The sequence below is a fragment of the Rosa chinensis genome, chromosome 3 (assembly GCF_002994745.2).
Source record: "Rosa chinensis cultivar Old Blush chromosome 3, RchiOBHm-V2, whole genome shotgun sequence".
NCBI lineage: Eukaryota > Viridiplantae > Streptophyta > Magnoliopsida > Rosales > Rosaceae > Rosa > Rosa chinensis.
Genome location: NC_037090.1, coordinates 19,621,121 through 19,636,402, shown reverse-complemented (window position 1 = coordinate 19,636,402; position 15,282 = coordinate 19,621,121). Strand labels below are relative to the sequence as shown.

General features: G+C 36.3%; 2 protein-coding genes across 4 annotated transcripts; one reads left to right on the top strand and one right to left on the bottom strand.

The window, feature by feature from the left end:
* Nucleotides 1-2,331: 2,331 nt before the first annotated feature.
* Nucleotides 2,332-7,045, top strand: LOC112193083 (heterogeneous nuclear ribonucleoprotein Q). Of its 3 annotated transcripts, none has more exons than XM_024333110.2 (9): nucleotides 2,332-2,489; nucleotides 3,451-3,907; nucleotides 3,990-4,106; nucleotides 4,304-4,444; nucleotides 4,600-4,773; nucleotides 5,261-5,468; nucleotides 5,559-5,740; nucleotides 6,235-6,320; nucleotides 6,652-7,045. In XM_024333110.2, exons 2-9 carry the CDS (start codon nucleotides 3,485-3,487, stop codon nucleotides 6,779-6,781), a joined length of 1,461 nt encoding a protein of 486 aa, XP_024188878.1. In that variant the 5' UTR covers nucleotides 2,332-2,489; nucleotides 3,451-3,484; the 3' UTR covers nucleotides 6,782-7,045. The 3 variants fall into 3 exon arrangements, with proteins under 3 accessions (XP_024188878.1, XP_024188879.1, XP_024188881.1); XM_024333111.2 differs by having other exon boundaries at nucleotides 2,336-2,489; nucleotides 3,103-3,907; XM_024333113.2 differs by having other exon boundaries at nucleotides 2,344-2,489; nucleotides 3,334-3,907.
* A 492-nt stretch (nucleotides 7,046-7,537) lies between these two features.
* LOC112195141 (F-box/kelch-repeat protein At1g57790) lies at nucleotides 7,538-9,973 on the bottom strand. Its single transcript, XM_024335495.2, has 2 exons — nucleotides 9,660-9,973; nucleotides 7,538-8,857 (listed from the first exon to the last, which is right to left on the bottom strand). The coding sequence occupies exons 1-2, from the start codon at nucleotides 9,686-9,688 to the stop codon at nucleotides 7,759-7,761; spliced, it is 1,128 nt and encodes a 375-aa protein (XP_024191263.1). The 5' UTR covers nucleotides 9,689-9,973; the 3' UTR covers nucleotides 7,538-7,758.
* Between the last annotated feature and the right edge of the window lie 5,309 nt (nucleotides 9,974-15,282).

Below are 15,282 nucleotides of genomic sequence, written 5' to 3'. Positions count from 1 at the left end.
TCAGGGGTTTAGGCTCAATGTCCCCCCTTGTATTCAACAGTTTCATTAATCAAGGCTTGAGGGCAGCCGCACCAGCCCTTTATTAAAAAAAAAAAGGAGGAACCACTTTTCCCTCTTGTTGCTCAAGGAAAGTTGTTCAAATGTTTGTAATTAGTGCAATAAAGTAATGAGATGTAAATAATAAATGTAAGGGAAAGAAGAGAGAAAAATGAATTCTTGAGGGTATAGGAGGAACCACGTTTCCCTCTTATTTTTTTTTCCTTAAGGAAAATATTTATTTTCCCGATGCTTCAATTCCGCAAACTAAACAAAGCTTTGATCCAACTAAAGAATATTTAACTTACCCTTAAATTCGAGCTGTTTTGGAAGGATTATTGGCGATACCATAGCTTCAGTGCTTTGGGTTGATAGATTTAGCATCCTACTCAATACTCATAGATCTAGTTTTAGGGTTCTAATTAAGCTTCATATTTCAAGCATGGTAGTAAGTAGTAACTCGATGAGGTATAGAGGGGAGAAAATAGAGGAGGGAAAAAAAAATATTGTTGGTTAGTATTATTTTGTTCTATTTCATGTGACTCGTGTTTGATTCTATGTCATAGTAGTTGATGAAGGGAGAAAATAGAGAAGAGGAAAAAAAAAAGAGTAAAAAGAAACTAGAAGGCATAGGGTTGATGGTGTGCTAATTTTCTTTTCCTTTTTCCTTTTCCAATTTCACATTTTCAATGGTAATATATTTTTTTTTTTTTAAATTATTTGAGGGTGAAATTGGAAATTTCATGTAAAAATTTAATTGTATGGTGAACAAAGCATTTGGTAGGGTGGAAATAGCCTTACCCTAATTGAAAAAAGTTGGAGGTCCAAATATCAAATTTAGAGATCCAACTAAAATTACACAAAAAGGAAATTAAAAAAAAAAAAAAAAACCAAACCAACCCAACTGTTACAAAAAATTTAAGTCTAACGTCTAATTAGCCATCAATGTCATCCAAAACTATTTGATTGATTGATAAAGATAGGAGGATTTGACAAATGCAGTAGGCTAAAATCCATTTATATGTTTATCTTTGATAAAGATAGGAGTCGATCACTATGTTTGTCTCCCTATGAACATGATAGATAAAGTAAGAATCAAAATACAATATCTTTTGCAGAGGTCCCTTCCACTAAATGATTTTTTCTTCTTCCATTCTATGAGTATATTAGCTAAATTGCTAATTGTGAAGTTTACCTAACCAGATCAAATTAATGAGATAACTAAATCTGTCAAATTTGAACTATTTATATTCATTTATGACTATGAATAACCAAACGATAATAAATTTAACTGAAGATTTACAAAATTAATCTACTCATAGGACTTAAAAACTAAACGTTCGATATACTATTAATAAGTGAGTCATACAAATGATCTCTTTAAATGGCAAAAAAAAAATCTATCACTAAAACAGCCCTGATCTCTTATATAAAGCGTGAGCGTTGATTAATATGTATAATGTTAATAAAATTTCCGTTTCTACTAAAAAGAGAAAGGAAAAGATTTGAAACAATTTATCAAGTTTCCGAATTTAGATTCTCGTAATCAGGGGCGGAGGGATGAAGGGACACCCTGGGTCACGTGCCCCAGTCAGGTTTCTAGGCAGAAGTTGATTTATATATATAGAACCAGGACAAAGAACAAATTCAGTGCAGCAAGTCAGTAGCCAGCCATGCAGGCAAAGAGAGCAGCTCTGTGAGGAAGGAAAGAAGTTTAGAACTTGTTCAATCAGTGGAAACCAGGGCCCTAACCTACCAATTGGGCTTTTTCTTTTTCTTTTATTTAGTTTTTGTTTCTTTTTGTCTTTTCTTTTCTATATACTTTTTTCTTCTTTTTCTTATATATATATATATATTTATATTTATTATATCAATTCTTATCTTATCAAAAATTATTTAATATATTAATATCTAGAATGGAAATCAGGTTTTGATATCCTATATAATATAATATTGTTATATAATATCTTTCATTCCCAAACCTTTTTGACATTCAATTAATATTTACAAATTTCTCAGTCCAATGCGGAAATGATTAAAAAAAATTTAATTAACATCAACAACATGTATTGCCGCAGTCGAATGAGAATGATATTTTTATTAGTGTAGATGATAGACTATTATGAAAGTTGAGGATAATTACCGTTGTTAGATAGAAATTACATATAGAATTTTTTTATGCTTTGATATTATCAATATTTTTCTTTGTGCCCCAGTAAACATAATTTTCGGACTCCGCCACTGCTCGTAATTGTTTTCCAGTGTTTAATAATAATAAAAAACAAAAAGGGCTTTTGGACTTTGTAGAGGGAGAAATACGCAAAAAGACGACACTCGAAAACACAGAAAGCGATTCCGAGAGAGAGACAGAGACAGAGAGCTCCTCCTCCTCCTACTAAGGCAGCGATTTAGGGTTTCCAAGTTCCGAGCAAATTTTCCCAGCACCAACTTAGGTACTACTTCCTCTCTCTCTTCTCTCTCTCTATATCAGCCTTTACACTGCTTCCTTCAAATTCCATTCTTTCTTCCTCTCCTAATTTTCTTAACTTGGATTTTACACTAAAAATGTAATCTTTGTGGGTACAGTTTCTGTGCAATTGCAACGTTGTGATTTCAAATGTTTAGGAGAAAAAATAAAATGAAGGAGTAAATTTAAATATCCAAGGAAGGGAATGCTTAATGGGTTCTAGGTTATGGAAATTGGAAAACTTTGGGCCCTTTTGGGTTCGTTACATAAAGATTTCTGAGTTTGATTCTCAAATTGTACAGCTTGAACCAGTTGGTTTATTTGGGTGGATTGGATTTTACCCTTTTTTTCCAAGTAACCCAATTTTCGAAGAAGGGAGTTGTAGGATTATAACCATTTCAATGCTGCTGGGTATTACTGTTTCTCATACATGCTAGTCTCTTGGGATTGAGATTGGTTCAACTGATTCACCTGTGTTGTGCAATATGTTTGTTTCTATGATTTCGACTATATGTTGTTTGGGTTCTTATTCGTGTTTTTTCCTTTTGTTTTTTTTTTGTTTTTTGTTTTTGGTTCTCTTTGTGAATGAAATTCTCCAGATAGATAGTTAAACGATTACACCAATCCATATACTGTCGGTGTCTAAATATTCGAGAAACTCACTGTGTCATGTATATTTGGCCTGCTGAGCATCATCATCACCCTCTTGATAATCATGCAGAAATCTTCTCTTGCCTGTCTCTATTACAAATTTTTTACGATATGATGACCCCTTATTTGAAAATCATTGACTTTGCAAGTCCTTGAATCCATCATACCTCATGGCACAGATTCGTTCGAAAAATTCTTACTCTGCAACCTCGTTTGGCCTCTCATGTTGTTTCCACCTTTCGCTATCTGTATTCTTTCTTCTCTCAATGCTTCTGGCTACTGTGGTTTCTTCACAGTTGCCTTGCAAGCTTGTTTTTCTAGATTTATAAGATGCCGAAAACAAGGGAAAATGCTGCCGGAGATGCACCTGAAAGGCCTGTAGAATCCGAGGAGCAGGTGGACCTTGATGGAGACAATGATCCTGAGGAAACAATAGAAGAAGAGGTTGAGTATGAAGAAGTAGAGGAAGAGGAGGAAGTGGAAGAAGAAGAGGAAGAGGAAGAGGAAGATCCAGAAGAGGAGGAAGAGGATGAAAACAAGGGAGGTGATATAGAATCTAATGGGAAAAAAAGCGCAGATGGTGATGTAGAGATGAAAGTTACAGACGCAGAGGAGGAAGAGGATAAAAAGAAACATGCGGAGCTTCTTGCACTCCCTCAGCATGGGTCAGAGGTGTATCTTGGTGGCATTCCTCATGATGCATCTGAAGAGGATTTAAGGGGCTTTTGTGAATCTATTGGGGAAGTGACTGAGGTAACTTCCCTTTGTTGACTGTAAAGCTTCTGTCTGCATCTTTTATTTTTAGCCGGTTCATATTTCTATTTGCTGTCAACAGGTTAGGATAATGAAGGGAAAAGATTCGGGTGAGGCCAAAGGTTATGCTTTTGTAACATTCAGAAACAAGGAACTAGCTTCTAAGGCAATAGAGGAACTGAATAACTCTCAATTAAAGGTAATATCAACTTTTGGGTCAATTATCTTCCCCAATATTTGCTACGGTATGAATTCTGGGTTCTGGTTGGCTGGTGTGCAACCACTTTCGTTTATGCCTTACCTTTCAGATTTATTGCTTGAATCCTTTTATGTTTTCCTCAGTTTTCTGAAAAGCTGAGTTTATCCTTGTTGTAATGTTTTCGTTGGTTTTTCCAGGGAAAAAAGATCAAGTGTTCTACCTCGCAAGCCAAGCATCGTCTGTTCATTGGAAATGTTCCTAGAACTTGGGGAGAGGATGATATGAAGAAAGCTGTAACAGATACAGGGCCAGGAGTTATCTCTGTGGAACTGTTGAAGGTATAGATGATATTTAATTGGGCTTATTCATGTTTTTATCCATATTTCATTTTATAACCTCTGTTTCGTACTATTTGCAAATCTACAGTTTTCTTATTTGCATGATGATTTTTCATTATATTAATCTAGTTGTTGGTTGCATGTTCTTGATGCAGGACCCACAAAACTCCAGTCGGAACCGTGGATTTGCTTTCATCGAGTATTATAATCATGCATGTGCAGACTACTCTAGACAAAAGATGTCAACCTCAAAGTTCAAGCTTGATATTAATGCTCCAACTGTGAGTTGGGCGGATCCCAAGAATGCAGAATCCTCTGCCTCCTCTCAGGTTAGCAAATATAGTTCTGTTACGGCTCTCTTTTTCGCTTTTTTTGTTTTTACTTATTTATTGTGTTAGGGACACAAAAGTATAGCCTACACCCTTCCACCACTTTCTGCCCAAAATTCATCACTATTCTTATTATCCTTCCCATTTTGTTAGACTTTGTCTTATTAGATGCATTTCTGCTTTAGGTTTCATCACACAGGTGCCTGGTGTTGTTGGTTTTTTATTTTATTGAAAAAGAAAAGAGAAGATTAGCAAACTGGTAGCTGTAAATGAGTATTACTTGGTCATAGATTACTGTTGCTCCTTTACAGTTTGAAATCTGAAATAAATTTGGGTCTGAGTATTCCATCCCATTATATTCCACCACATTAATTCTCTGGTATTTATATGCAGCAATATTAGGCCTGTCACTTTGTTTTCCAGTGTATTGTACGTGAGAGCTGTTGATGTTTGAGTTAAGTTAATTACTCAATCTTGATTGATCCAGGTTAAGGCAGTGTATGTCAAGAATCTACCAAAAGACATTACTCAGGATGATCTAAAAGAGCTTTTTGACCATCATGGAAAGATCACAAAGGTCGTTCTCCCACCTGCAAAAGCCGGACAGGAAAGGAGCAGATTTGGTTTTGTGCACTTTGCAGACAGGTCCAGTGCCATGAAGGCATTGAAGAACACTGAAAAATATGAAATTGGTGGTAAGTGTCTTATGCACTTGTAGCCTTTCATTATCCCAAGTATACTTGTTTTTGGTATATTCTCCATTCCTAATCTTGTCTGTTTCATAGGTCAAGTTTTGGAGTGTTCTTTGGCAAAGCCTCAAGCAGATCAGAAATCTTCTGGTGCATCAAATCATCAGAAGTCAGCCCCACTTCCAACCTACCCACCACATATTGGTTATGGCATGGTAGGGACTGGGCCATATGGTCCCTTGGGTGCTGGATATGGTGGTGGTGCAGGATTTTCACAAGTAAGATTTAAACTGTAATTTTATCATTGCATGGAATATCAAATATAGGTATAGTTAGAGAGCCTGTTACCTAACAGGTCCATTCCTACTACCCATCTTGTTCAAACAGGAATTTTTCTTGTGTGCATTCAGGACCTGCAAACCCAACACCAATCATAGTAGTTGTCCAGACCAAAAAAAAAAAAAAAATCATAGTAGTTGGCATATGTTATTCTGTTTCCCAGTGTTTAACTATATAGTTTAGAGCCCATAACCAGTCTCTAATGAAATTATAATACTGGCACTTCCTTTGTCTTAAGGATAACATTGAAGGTTATTTCCAGGCTCGGTAACTGCATATGTGCCAATTACCAAGCTGAAAATACCAATCCTATGGAAACCATCTTATAAGCAGACAGGAAAGAAATAACTTATTGCCTATCAGGGAAAGATGGTAAATGCATTACTTGTAGCAACTTTTACTCTCATTACTTATGGATGCCAATTGCTTGCAGCCACTGATCTATGGGAGGGGACCCACTCCTGCTGGCATGGCGATGATGCCTATGCTTTTGCCTGATGGAAGAATTGGATATGTCCTGTAAGTATTATATCTTGCAATTTAGAATTTTGCATATCTTGCCTGATGGAAGAGGTGGTTTTCACATTTTGGAAATGGACATGGCCTGAAGCATTATAATGTTCCCTTACGGATGAAGTGGTTTTCTGTTAGTCCATTATTCATTGCTCATCAAACAGCCATGTTATACCCCCTTTGAAAAGCTGCTTGTTCCGTCATTCCACTGACTTTTAGTTTCCTGCCATTTTGAAGTGATGAATTGTTTGTGGCCCCTTGCTTTTGTAATTCCCATTCCCATTCCTCTAACCTAACCTCTGGAACTGAAATTGACCTGCATTTTTTTTCTCTCTAGGCAACAGCCTGGAGTACAACCTCATGCCCCTCCACCGCAGTCCCGAGGTGGAAGAAGTGGTGGCAGCTCAAGTGGTGGAAGGCGCAGCAATGACAGCAACCGTGGCCGTAGTCGTTACAACCCATATTAATCAAGTCTTTGCCTCTTGTTGCTGGTAAAGAGGAGGGACAGCGTCTGGACAAAACAATTATTTGTTTGGGCCTGGGAGCTATGTAGACATGAGGATGTTTAGTTCAAATGTAGCCAGTTCTGTAAAAGAAAGAATTGCTAGGAACTGATCCACTTTGTAGTTTGCCTAAACTAAATTTAACTTACTCTTACTGTGGAATTGATGCTTTAATACTGACTTAAAGTTATGTCAACACTTTGGTTGAGAAGGGTGGATTTAAGTTCAGTCGAGATCATAAACATTAAATGGAAATAATTTTTTTATTTTTATAAAAATTTAGATTAGTATCATTGCACAGCCCCTTGCTATACATCTTAAATCGTATTGTGCTTCAGTTTTGTATTATTAATGTCAATAACGTTTCACATACGTTCCATCTCTCGAATGAGCTGGTGTAATGCTTAGGATAACTGCCTCATACACAATTCCAGCTACTCTATTTGTAACTTAATACAAATTTCTTAGTTAAAAGAATGCAGTCTGCAGCTCAGATGGACTAGACCCTCGTAATCGGAACTTGTTTATAGCTTTATTAGTTTAGACATACTAGCATTTTGCAGTTCTGAAGATGTCAAAACACTTTCTCCCTATCTCAAACCTGTCCTGGAGATTACTTGCACAACGTAAAAGAGATATTCTCAATTCTGAAAAATGGATTCTTTGCAGGGCACTATAAGATACTGTCAGTGTCAAAGAAACCAGATAGACTGTAAGACAAGGATATAAAACTGTGTTGCATAGATTATATAACTCTGAGATAACTAGTACACAAAGAAACAGAAGTTTAAAACAAGTTCTCAAACGAGTAAAACAAACAAGAGTTGCATAAACCATCTACAGCACAACATCCAATATAACTAGCATACTGAACTTTCTATTAGAAACTTGATTGCTTGAAGCTTGAGAACTCTTTATTCATTGAAGCTTGAGAGTCTGCGTTAGTTGAAGCCTGAGAAGTCTTCAGGTGGTTCAATCCAAATGGTCTTGAAAGGATCTTGCTCTCCCCAGTCATGGCACTCATTGCGAGGATGATATCTACCATCTACAAGTGAGTATGATATGCACTGCCTTCCATAAAAACGAACTTTAGAGAAGTAAATACTGTTTCTCTTTATTGCAGGGAGGTCAATGTTTGTATGAGTTGTCAAGAAACTAGCAAAAACAGTCGCACCATCTAGGATTTTCAGCTCTTCCCAAGCCATGTTCCTCTGGTCCAACTTGAATGCAATTGGGTTTTCAGTAGAACATGTATATATAACTAATATATCTCCATCCTTCTCAGTCATAAACTTACCTTTCCACCAACTTTTAGCGAAAAATTTCTCAGGGCATTTCGGAGGAGGAACTGAAAGGACACTCCAAGTTCGTTCATGTGGGTTGAATACACCCACCCAACCTGTGAGGCTTTGACAATAAAAGAGGTCATTACAGAAAACAAGCTTGTTCCAAATGCTACTCACAAATGGCAAACGGTTTTGATACTGAACGGTAGTCCACTGTTCTGCCCCAGGATGACAAGTGCTAATAGCAACAACTGTGGGATTGACATGTTTTATGGTAAAAACCATGCAGCTTGTAGAAGTTGGGGCAGAAGAGAACGCAACAATCTGATAATTCAACTCAAATCTTGGTAACTTGACCACCTCCTGAGTAAAAGGATTGAAAAAGAACACACGGAAAGTTTTGGGTCTGTATAGCAACAACCAACCATCTTTGGTGTAGCAAACCCTAGACCCAATCAGCTGAGGAATCTCCACAAAGTGGATTTTGCGCTGTGATGGATCATAGAATTCAAACAAGCTACCAAATTTTGGAAAGTACATCAGTAGGGGTGCTCGGTTGACTACCCGCATAGAAATGGCAGCTGAATGCCATCTCTTGCATACAGCAGATGCTCGAATATTATCTTCTAGAGATAAACGGGATGCAATGATTTCCACAAGTTCTATGGGGAGCTCTGACCAGGTTTGAAGCTCCAAATTCTCATTCTTCCTGAATCTAGCTCTTCCTGTACCAGTTGACGCTGTTTCAGACAACCTATAGCATAAGTGCTGTTAGTGCTGATAAAGAACATATAAAACTCATGATTGGGCAAATAATTCCAGAATGAATTGCAAAATACAGATTACTTTATTTAATATAGGAGAACCACCATCATCTTCATATTAGAAGTGCTTACTATTGCAAATTCAAGAGCACAAATTAAAAATCACATGAATATAATTCTACACAACTAAAACCTTTTAGTTCTTGATAAAAACGCATGGCATACTACATTTCTAGGAGAGACTAATCTAAAGATGCCCATGATCTTAACTTTTCAAAAACCGAAATCCTGACCCCAATTGTTAAAACTTCAAATCGTTCCTTACCCCAAAAACATGTTGACAATATTATTAGCCTCATATTGCACCCATTTTTGTAATCTCCATTTGTCCAAGCAACAGCTATAACCCCTATCTCAAAAACCCATCCAAACTTTTCATGATTGGTTTAAAATTCACAACAATCAAATCTTAGTGCTGACTAAAAACATATCCACTATTCAGAAACCTTTCCCAAAACCCAAAATTCTCTAGACCCCAGATTAAGTTTCATGCCGCAGCTACAAACCCCATTTCAAAAACCAATCTAAATTCTCATGATTGAGTTAAATTCTCAACAATTAAACCATATTCCTGACCTCAAAATCATACCGGGTATTCTAACAATCCTTTCCTAAACCTAAACCTGATCAAAAGTTATAGTATTTACAATCATTTCCTAACCCCATACTGAAAAAAACAACAAATTGAAACATGCAAACTACAAATGTGAACTAGCAAAGATCAAATCTTACAGTTTCAGCTTCCTCTTCCTGACAGTCATGATGAACACCCAGTTGAAGCTTCCCCAAACAGACAGATAGGAAGACAGGAGATGTGAGAGCCGGGAGAGGTGGGACGCTATTTATACCACTCGTCACTACTACACGTGGAAATTGATCCCCCAAGGTAAATCAGGTCCTTTGCTTTCAACATTTTTGACAGGGAATTTTTGACTGACTGGTTACTTTGGAAATATGAACCATGTTGGTGGCAGGTTCCTACTGGGCATTTCTTACTGGTCGTGACAGGAAAGTAACTTTGAGGTAAGATAAACTCAAGAAAGTAAAAACGGCTTGACTGCTCGAAACCCACAGTTCTGATAAAGCATGAATAGCGTGTGCTGTTGCGACCCAGATTCTCAGTTAGATTTCTTCCGTTTTTTTCTTTGCTGGAGCACGAAACAATTATGACTCTGGATTTCGTTACAATTTTGCATGAGCTTTGCTCAAAACAAACGTACATGGCTTAGGAAAACTGACACAGAAAAGTGGATTATATCTACATTCATAAGCATGACTCTAGATTTCATTTCGATTTTGCATGAGCTTTTATCAAAACAAAAGTACATCATTTAGGAAAACCGACACAAAAAAGAGATTTATATCCATATTCATAAGTTTCTAAAACTCATCAAGATAATCCGAAAAATTCTTAGGTAAAGTAAACGTATCAGCCACATGGTACGCCTGACCAATCATATCTCTCTATTATTTAATTGAATTCTAAAACTATCTATGTTTAATTATAATGAAATACTCAAAACACTTCCATAAACAATGATTGGCTGGGCGTGCGGCCACGTGACACGCCTTTCCTACCTAAGAAACTTTAAGATAATCCATGATCATATTTCACTTTGTTGACACCTAAAACACTTAAGATAAACAAGCCAGACGAGCATTTTGGCCCAGCACCAAAGTAAATTAGCAAATTACCCTCGGGCTACCGTAGCCCATGTCACTATCAAAAAGCCTGTCATACTAAATAAAGGCACTTACATTTTGTTTTCTTTTTGTGGTACCTAGCCTTCATGTCCCAAATGTGGCTACTTCCACATTTACTCATTTTTGGAGCTTATAAACATGGTATGGTGTTAAGGGTAACAAAACCATGTAATGTCTATTTCAATGTAAAGTAGTTGGTGGTTTCGACAAGCACAAAATTTAAGTCCACTGTCTCAATCCAACATATGAAGTGCATAAAAGAATCCGTCTCACTACCAATATAAAGCCTAAAAGCAACTCAAACAGATTTCTCATATCTTGATTTTTCTCCATTTTAAGAAAAAATTTGGCTGTTTTGCTCCAACAAATTCTCTATAATTATTCCTAAAATAGAGATAGTGATGAGAGAAACAACCAAATTTCCTATATTTACAGATTGCTGTAAAAAATTTAGTGAAGAATTATGCAATTTGTAAAATATAGAATCTGTTGGAGTTGGAGCAGAAATTTTTTTGGAGATTTTAATTTTTGCTTCCCTATAATAGAGAAATTATAGATAAACTGTTGAAGATGCTCTAAAATCCAACCAAACATCAGAAATTTTGATGTCTCCGTCAATATCAACATCAACTTCTTCCCATCGAAACCTAGAACATGCAAACTTTCCAGAATCCCTAAGTTCAACGAATGTTTTTTTTAGTTGGGTAGAAATAATGTTCATATATCTTGAGCGCTATAGCCAATTTGTAGTTTCAGCCAAAGCCGACTTACTCAACAACTTATAGACATCACAACAACAACAAAATTCTATTTTTCATCATCCTTTACAAGTAAAGGTCCGATCCTTTGAGCTTAAGAGAAAGATAGGCATAAATTGGAAAATAAATAAGTAAATAAATAAATGTAAAGTCATCCCGAGACTTTGGATTGGAGCCTATTGAAAGAGAGTAGTAGTGAAGAGTTTTATTCAGCAACATCCAAGCTTATAAAGAAACTCAAGCATAAACCAGCACCCCAAAGTCTTAGTTAATTTCGTAAATCCTAAAGAAACCCATTTTCTTTCTAACCTACAACAACAGTACTCCCCACCTTGGGAGTTCAATTCTCATATAACTTACTAACATTCTAATTCTCATTACGGATATAGGAAAGTACTATGGTACATCAACGTATAGGTACATTAAGTGCAAATCAATTATTACAGTAGACCAGCTCCATACAGTTGTAAACTAACCCAAAATCAAGATAAGTTAGTCTACTAATGGATGAAACTAGTCAACCTCGATATATATCCAATTAATCTACTTTATGTATTGATATATTAATATATCGTAGATAAATACATGGATAATTACAAACAATTTTCTTCAGGTTGGTTGGAAATTAGTATGGATACCAATATATAATGAAATTTTTTTTTTATCAAAATGATTTATGATTTTATCCATTATGAGAATTTTAGAATGTTAATGAATTAAAGACTTATTCGCCTTTTCGGTGAACTAGTACAAAGTTGACCTTACAATTTCATAATTTGCACATTTTATTTTACAAATTATAATTTGAATATTATTAATGCACAAACTCAATCAAATTAAAAATCTCTAACCATTCAATTTTGTCAAGCAAAATGGATGATTTTAGCAACAATAAATATGTAAAAAAAATAAAATTGATGGAATTGGAGTAAAACTGGAGAGCAAAATAACATCGTAATATCGCTGAAAATACAAAGAATAATCATGATGATAAAATAGCATAAAGTTAAGAAAATTAGTATATGTTTTTTTATAGAAAACTTACCGAGGCATGCAAAGCATATCTTAATAGAAGATTTGTCCTTTATAGCACAGAGTTGAGTAATAATATTCCCTTAAGGTTCACCAACTCCTCAATCTTTGTTGTGGTATTTGGCCAGTACGATTATATAAGAGAGTGTCTTCCACTTATAAAGGATTGCCTCATCTCTACATCTTTTATATCCACATGATCCGACATATAATTCAGATAGTCCACAAATATGTATTATTGTATGTCATCCAAATCTGTCCTTCATCCAATATATAGCTAAAACTACTAAGGTTATTAAGGTCATCATTAGCCTCATTACTCAAATAATAATAATAATAACGATATAAAACATAAAACCACTAAAAATCATAAATAAAATTGAAAATTACTCTCACATAAATGAAGAAAAAAAATTAAAATAAATTTTAATCTTAAATCACAAAAGTTCCAACAACAAGATCATCAAGATAAACCCGCCAATTTATTTGTCACACATGGATGTGGCAAAGATATCTAATTTCATTGATTAACACACACACACACACACACACAGAGTCTTGCTCATCTAAGAGATAGTTTTAAGGAACTATCTAAGAGACAGTTTTAAGGAACTGTGAGGGACAACGCATCTCAACCATATGTATTAATTTAAAAGCTGAAATTATAACAACTTAAAACTGTATAATTGTTTTCAGCCGTTAGATTCACTTCTCCCTCACAGTTACTTAAAATCTGTGGCGCTCTAATGAGAACCACTAAAATGAGGACTTTCTAATCAACAATTGTGAGACTCATTTTTTTTATTTATCACATTTCGGCAAATCAACCGTTAGATATTTAGATATTCATGAGTAGATCATTTTTGCACATTTTCAACCAAATTGAAAATCATTAAGACATTCATAATCGTGATTTATCATTTATAAACATGAACGGTTCAAATTTGACAGATTTGGTTTGTCCATTGATTTGATCTAGTTTGGTATCTTAACGATTAGGAATATGAAAGAAAATTTTCAAAAATGATCTACTCATGCATACTGAAACATCTAAAGGTTGATTTGCCGAAATGTAATCGACAAGTGGGTCTCCCAAACCGTTGATAAGAAAGTCTTTAACTAGTCCTCATTAGAGCCTCATATATATATATATATATATATATATATATATATAGTGTGTGTGTGTGTGTGTGTGTGTGTGTGTCCTATCTAGAGCGAAAATTAAAGTGCGTTTTTAGAGTTTAGGGTCACCTTTTGGTCGCATATCCACATCTCGATCGTTCAGTTTTTAGGTACTAATATATAGATCATCTCTGCAAAATTTCAGCCAAATTAATAGTTGTTAAGGCATTGATAACTGCCTTAAAGCTAGTACGGAACAGGTTGGACAGATTTAGTTCGTCCATTGGTTTAAGCGAGTTAGATACCTTAAAGATCATCAATTTGGCTAAAATTTTGCAGAAATGATCTACACATTAATACCTAAAAATTGAACGGTCGAGATGTGCATATGAGACCGAAAAGTAATCCTAAACTCTAATCTCGCACTTTAATTTCAAAGTGTGACCTTCTTCATTCTGTTGTGCTCAGCGAAGGAGCTGCCTAAGCATACTTTTTCAGATCCAAACCTCTTTGTTCTTTCTAAGTCTTCTTCTTGCATAGAAGAACCTAACTGTTGCAAAAATCGGGATTTGCTCTGGATAAATATTAGGGCTAATTACTGTTTAGTACCCTGTAGTTTTGGTCCAACATCAATTCAGTCCCTCGACTTTCAATTTCATCAAAAACACCCCCACACTATTATTTCTCCATCCAATAGGTCCATTTGCTCAAATTCAGTCAATTTCAGCCGTTTAGGTGCTTACGTGGTCATCCAACTCAGCCCAGGTGGGGCCCACATGGAGGCGAATTTCCCAAACTGACCCTCGCTCTTTAATATCATATTTTGACTCCCTCGCGATCTTCTCTTCTTCTTCGTTTCTGCTCAGGCCTGCTCAGGCTCGGAGATGGCCTGAAATCCTATGCTCGTGAAGGTCGCCTTCCGAATCTCGGCTCCGATCTCAGACAATTGGATTGCAAGAAACTCGAAGCTCTCCTTTTTTTTTTTTCCGGTGGTTCTTGGCGGCGAGTGGTGGAAAGAAATGAGCATTTGGGGCGATGACGACGATGTCAACCAACCCCAACACCGGTCCCAGTTCCAATCCCAAAGAACAAACCAATTCCCGATCACCCAAAAGCTGGCGATGGCGGCAGAGCCAGGTGGCGACGGCCGTGATAGCCATCGCGGCGCTCTTGATCTCCACCGCCGCGTGGCTCTCTCTGGTGTTCTCCAGCAGTTCTCCGTCGCTCACCGTCGCCCAAAGTCCGGTGGTTCGTGCTCCGAATCTCCCAGATAATTTCCCGAATCTTCCGGGTTTTGGGTTGCGGGAATCAGATTTCATCAGTTGCCGTGGTAGTGTTGTCTGTCATCATATCTTCTTTTGGTTTTGCTCTCATGTTGGGTTCTTGCCATTTGCTCAGAGGAACACAATCTGGGCTCACTCTCTAGTACCTGTAAATGCAATTCAACAGCTACCGAATTAACAAAATCGAAATTGGTTAGACAGAGCTCAGAATTGATATTGGATTGAATGTTGGGTGGGTCAACTAGACCATTTTGAAATTTCAACACCATTTCTGCTGCTACCAATAAACAACTGAATCTGGCGAATTCAAACCCCATTTTCATCAAAATAGCGAGAGCTCTGCTTCCATGGCAGCTGAGGCGCTTCTACTCCCCCAAACAAATCCCATTGGAAACAGAAGTTGATTTTAGAAACCCAAGTTGAAAAATCGAACAAAGAAGAAGATCTCATCCAACA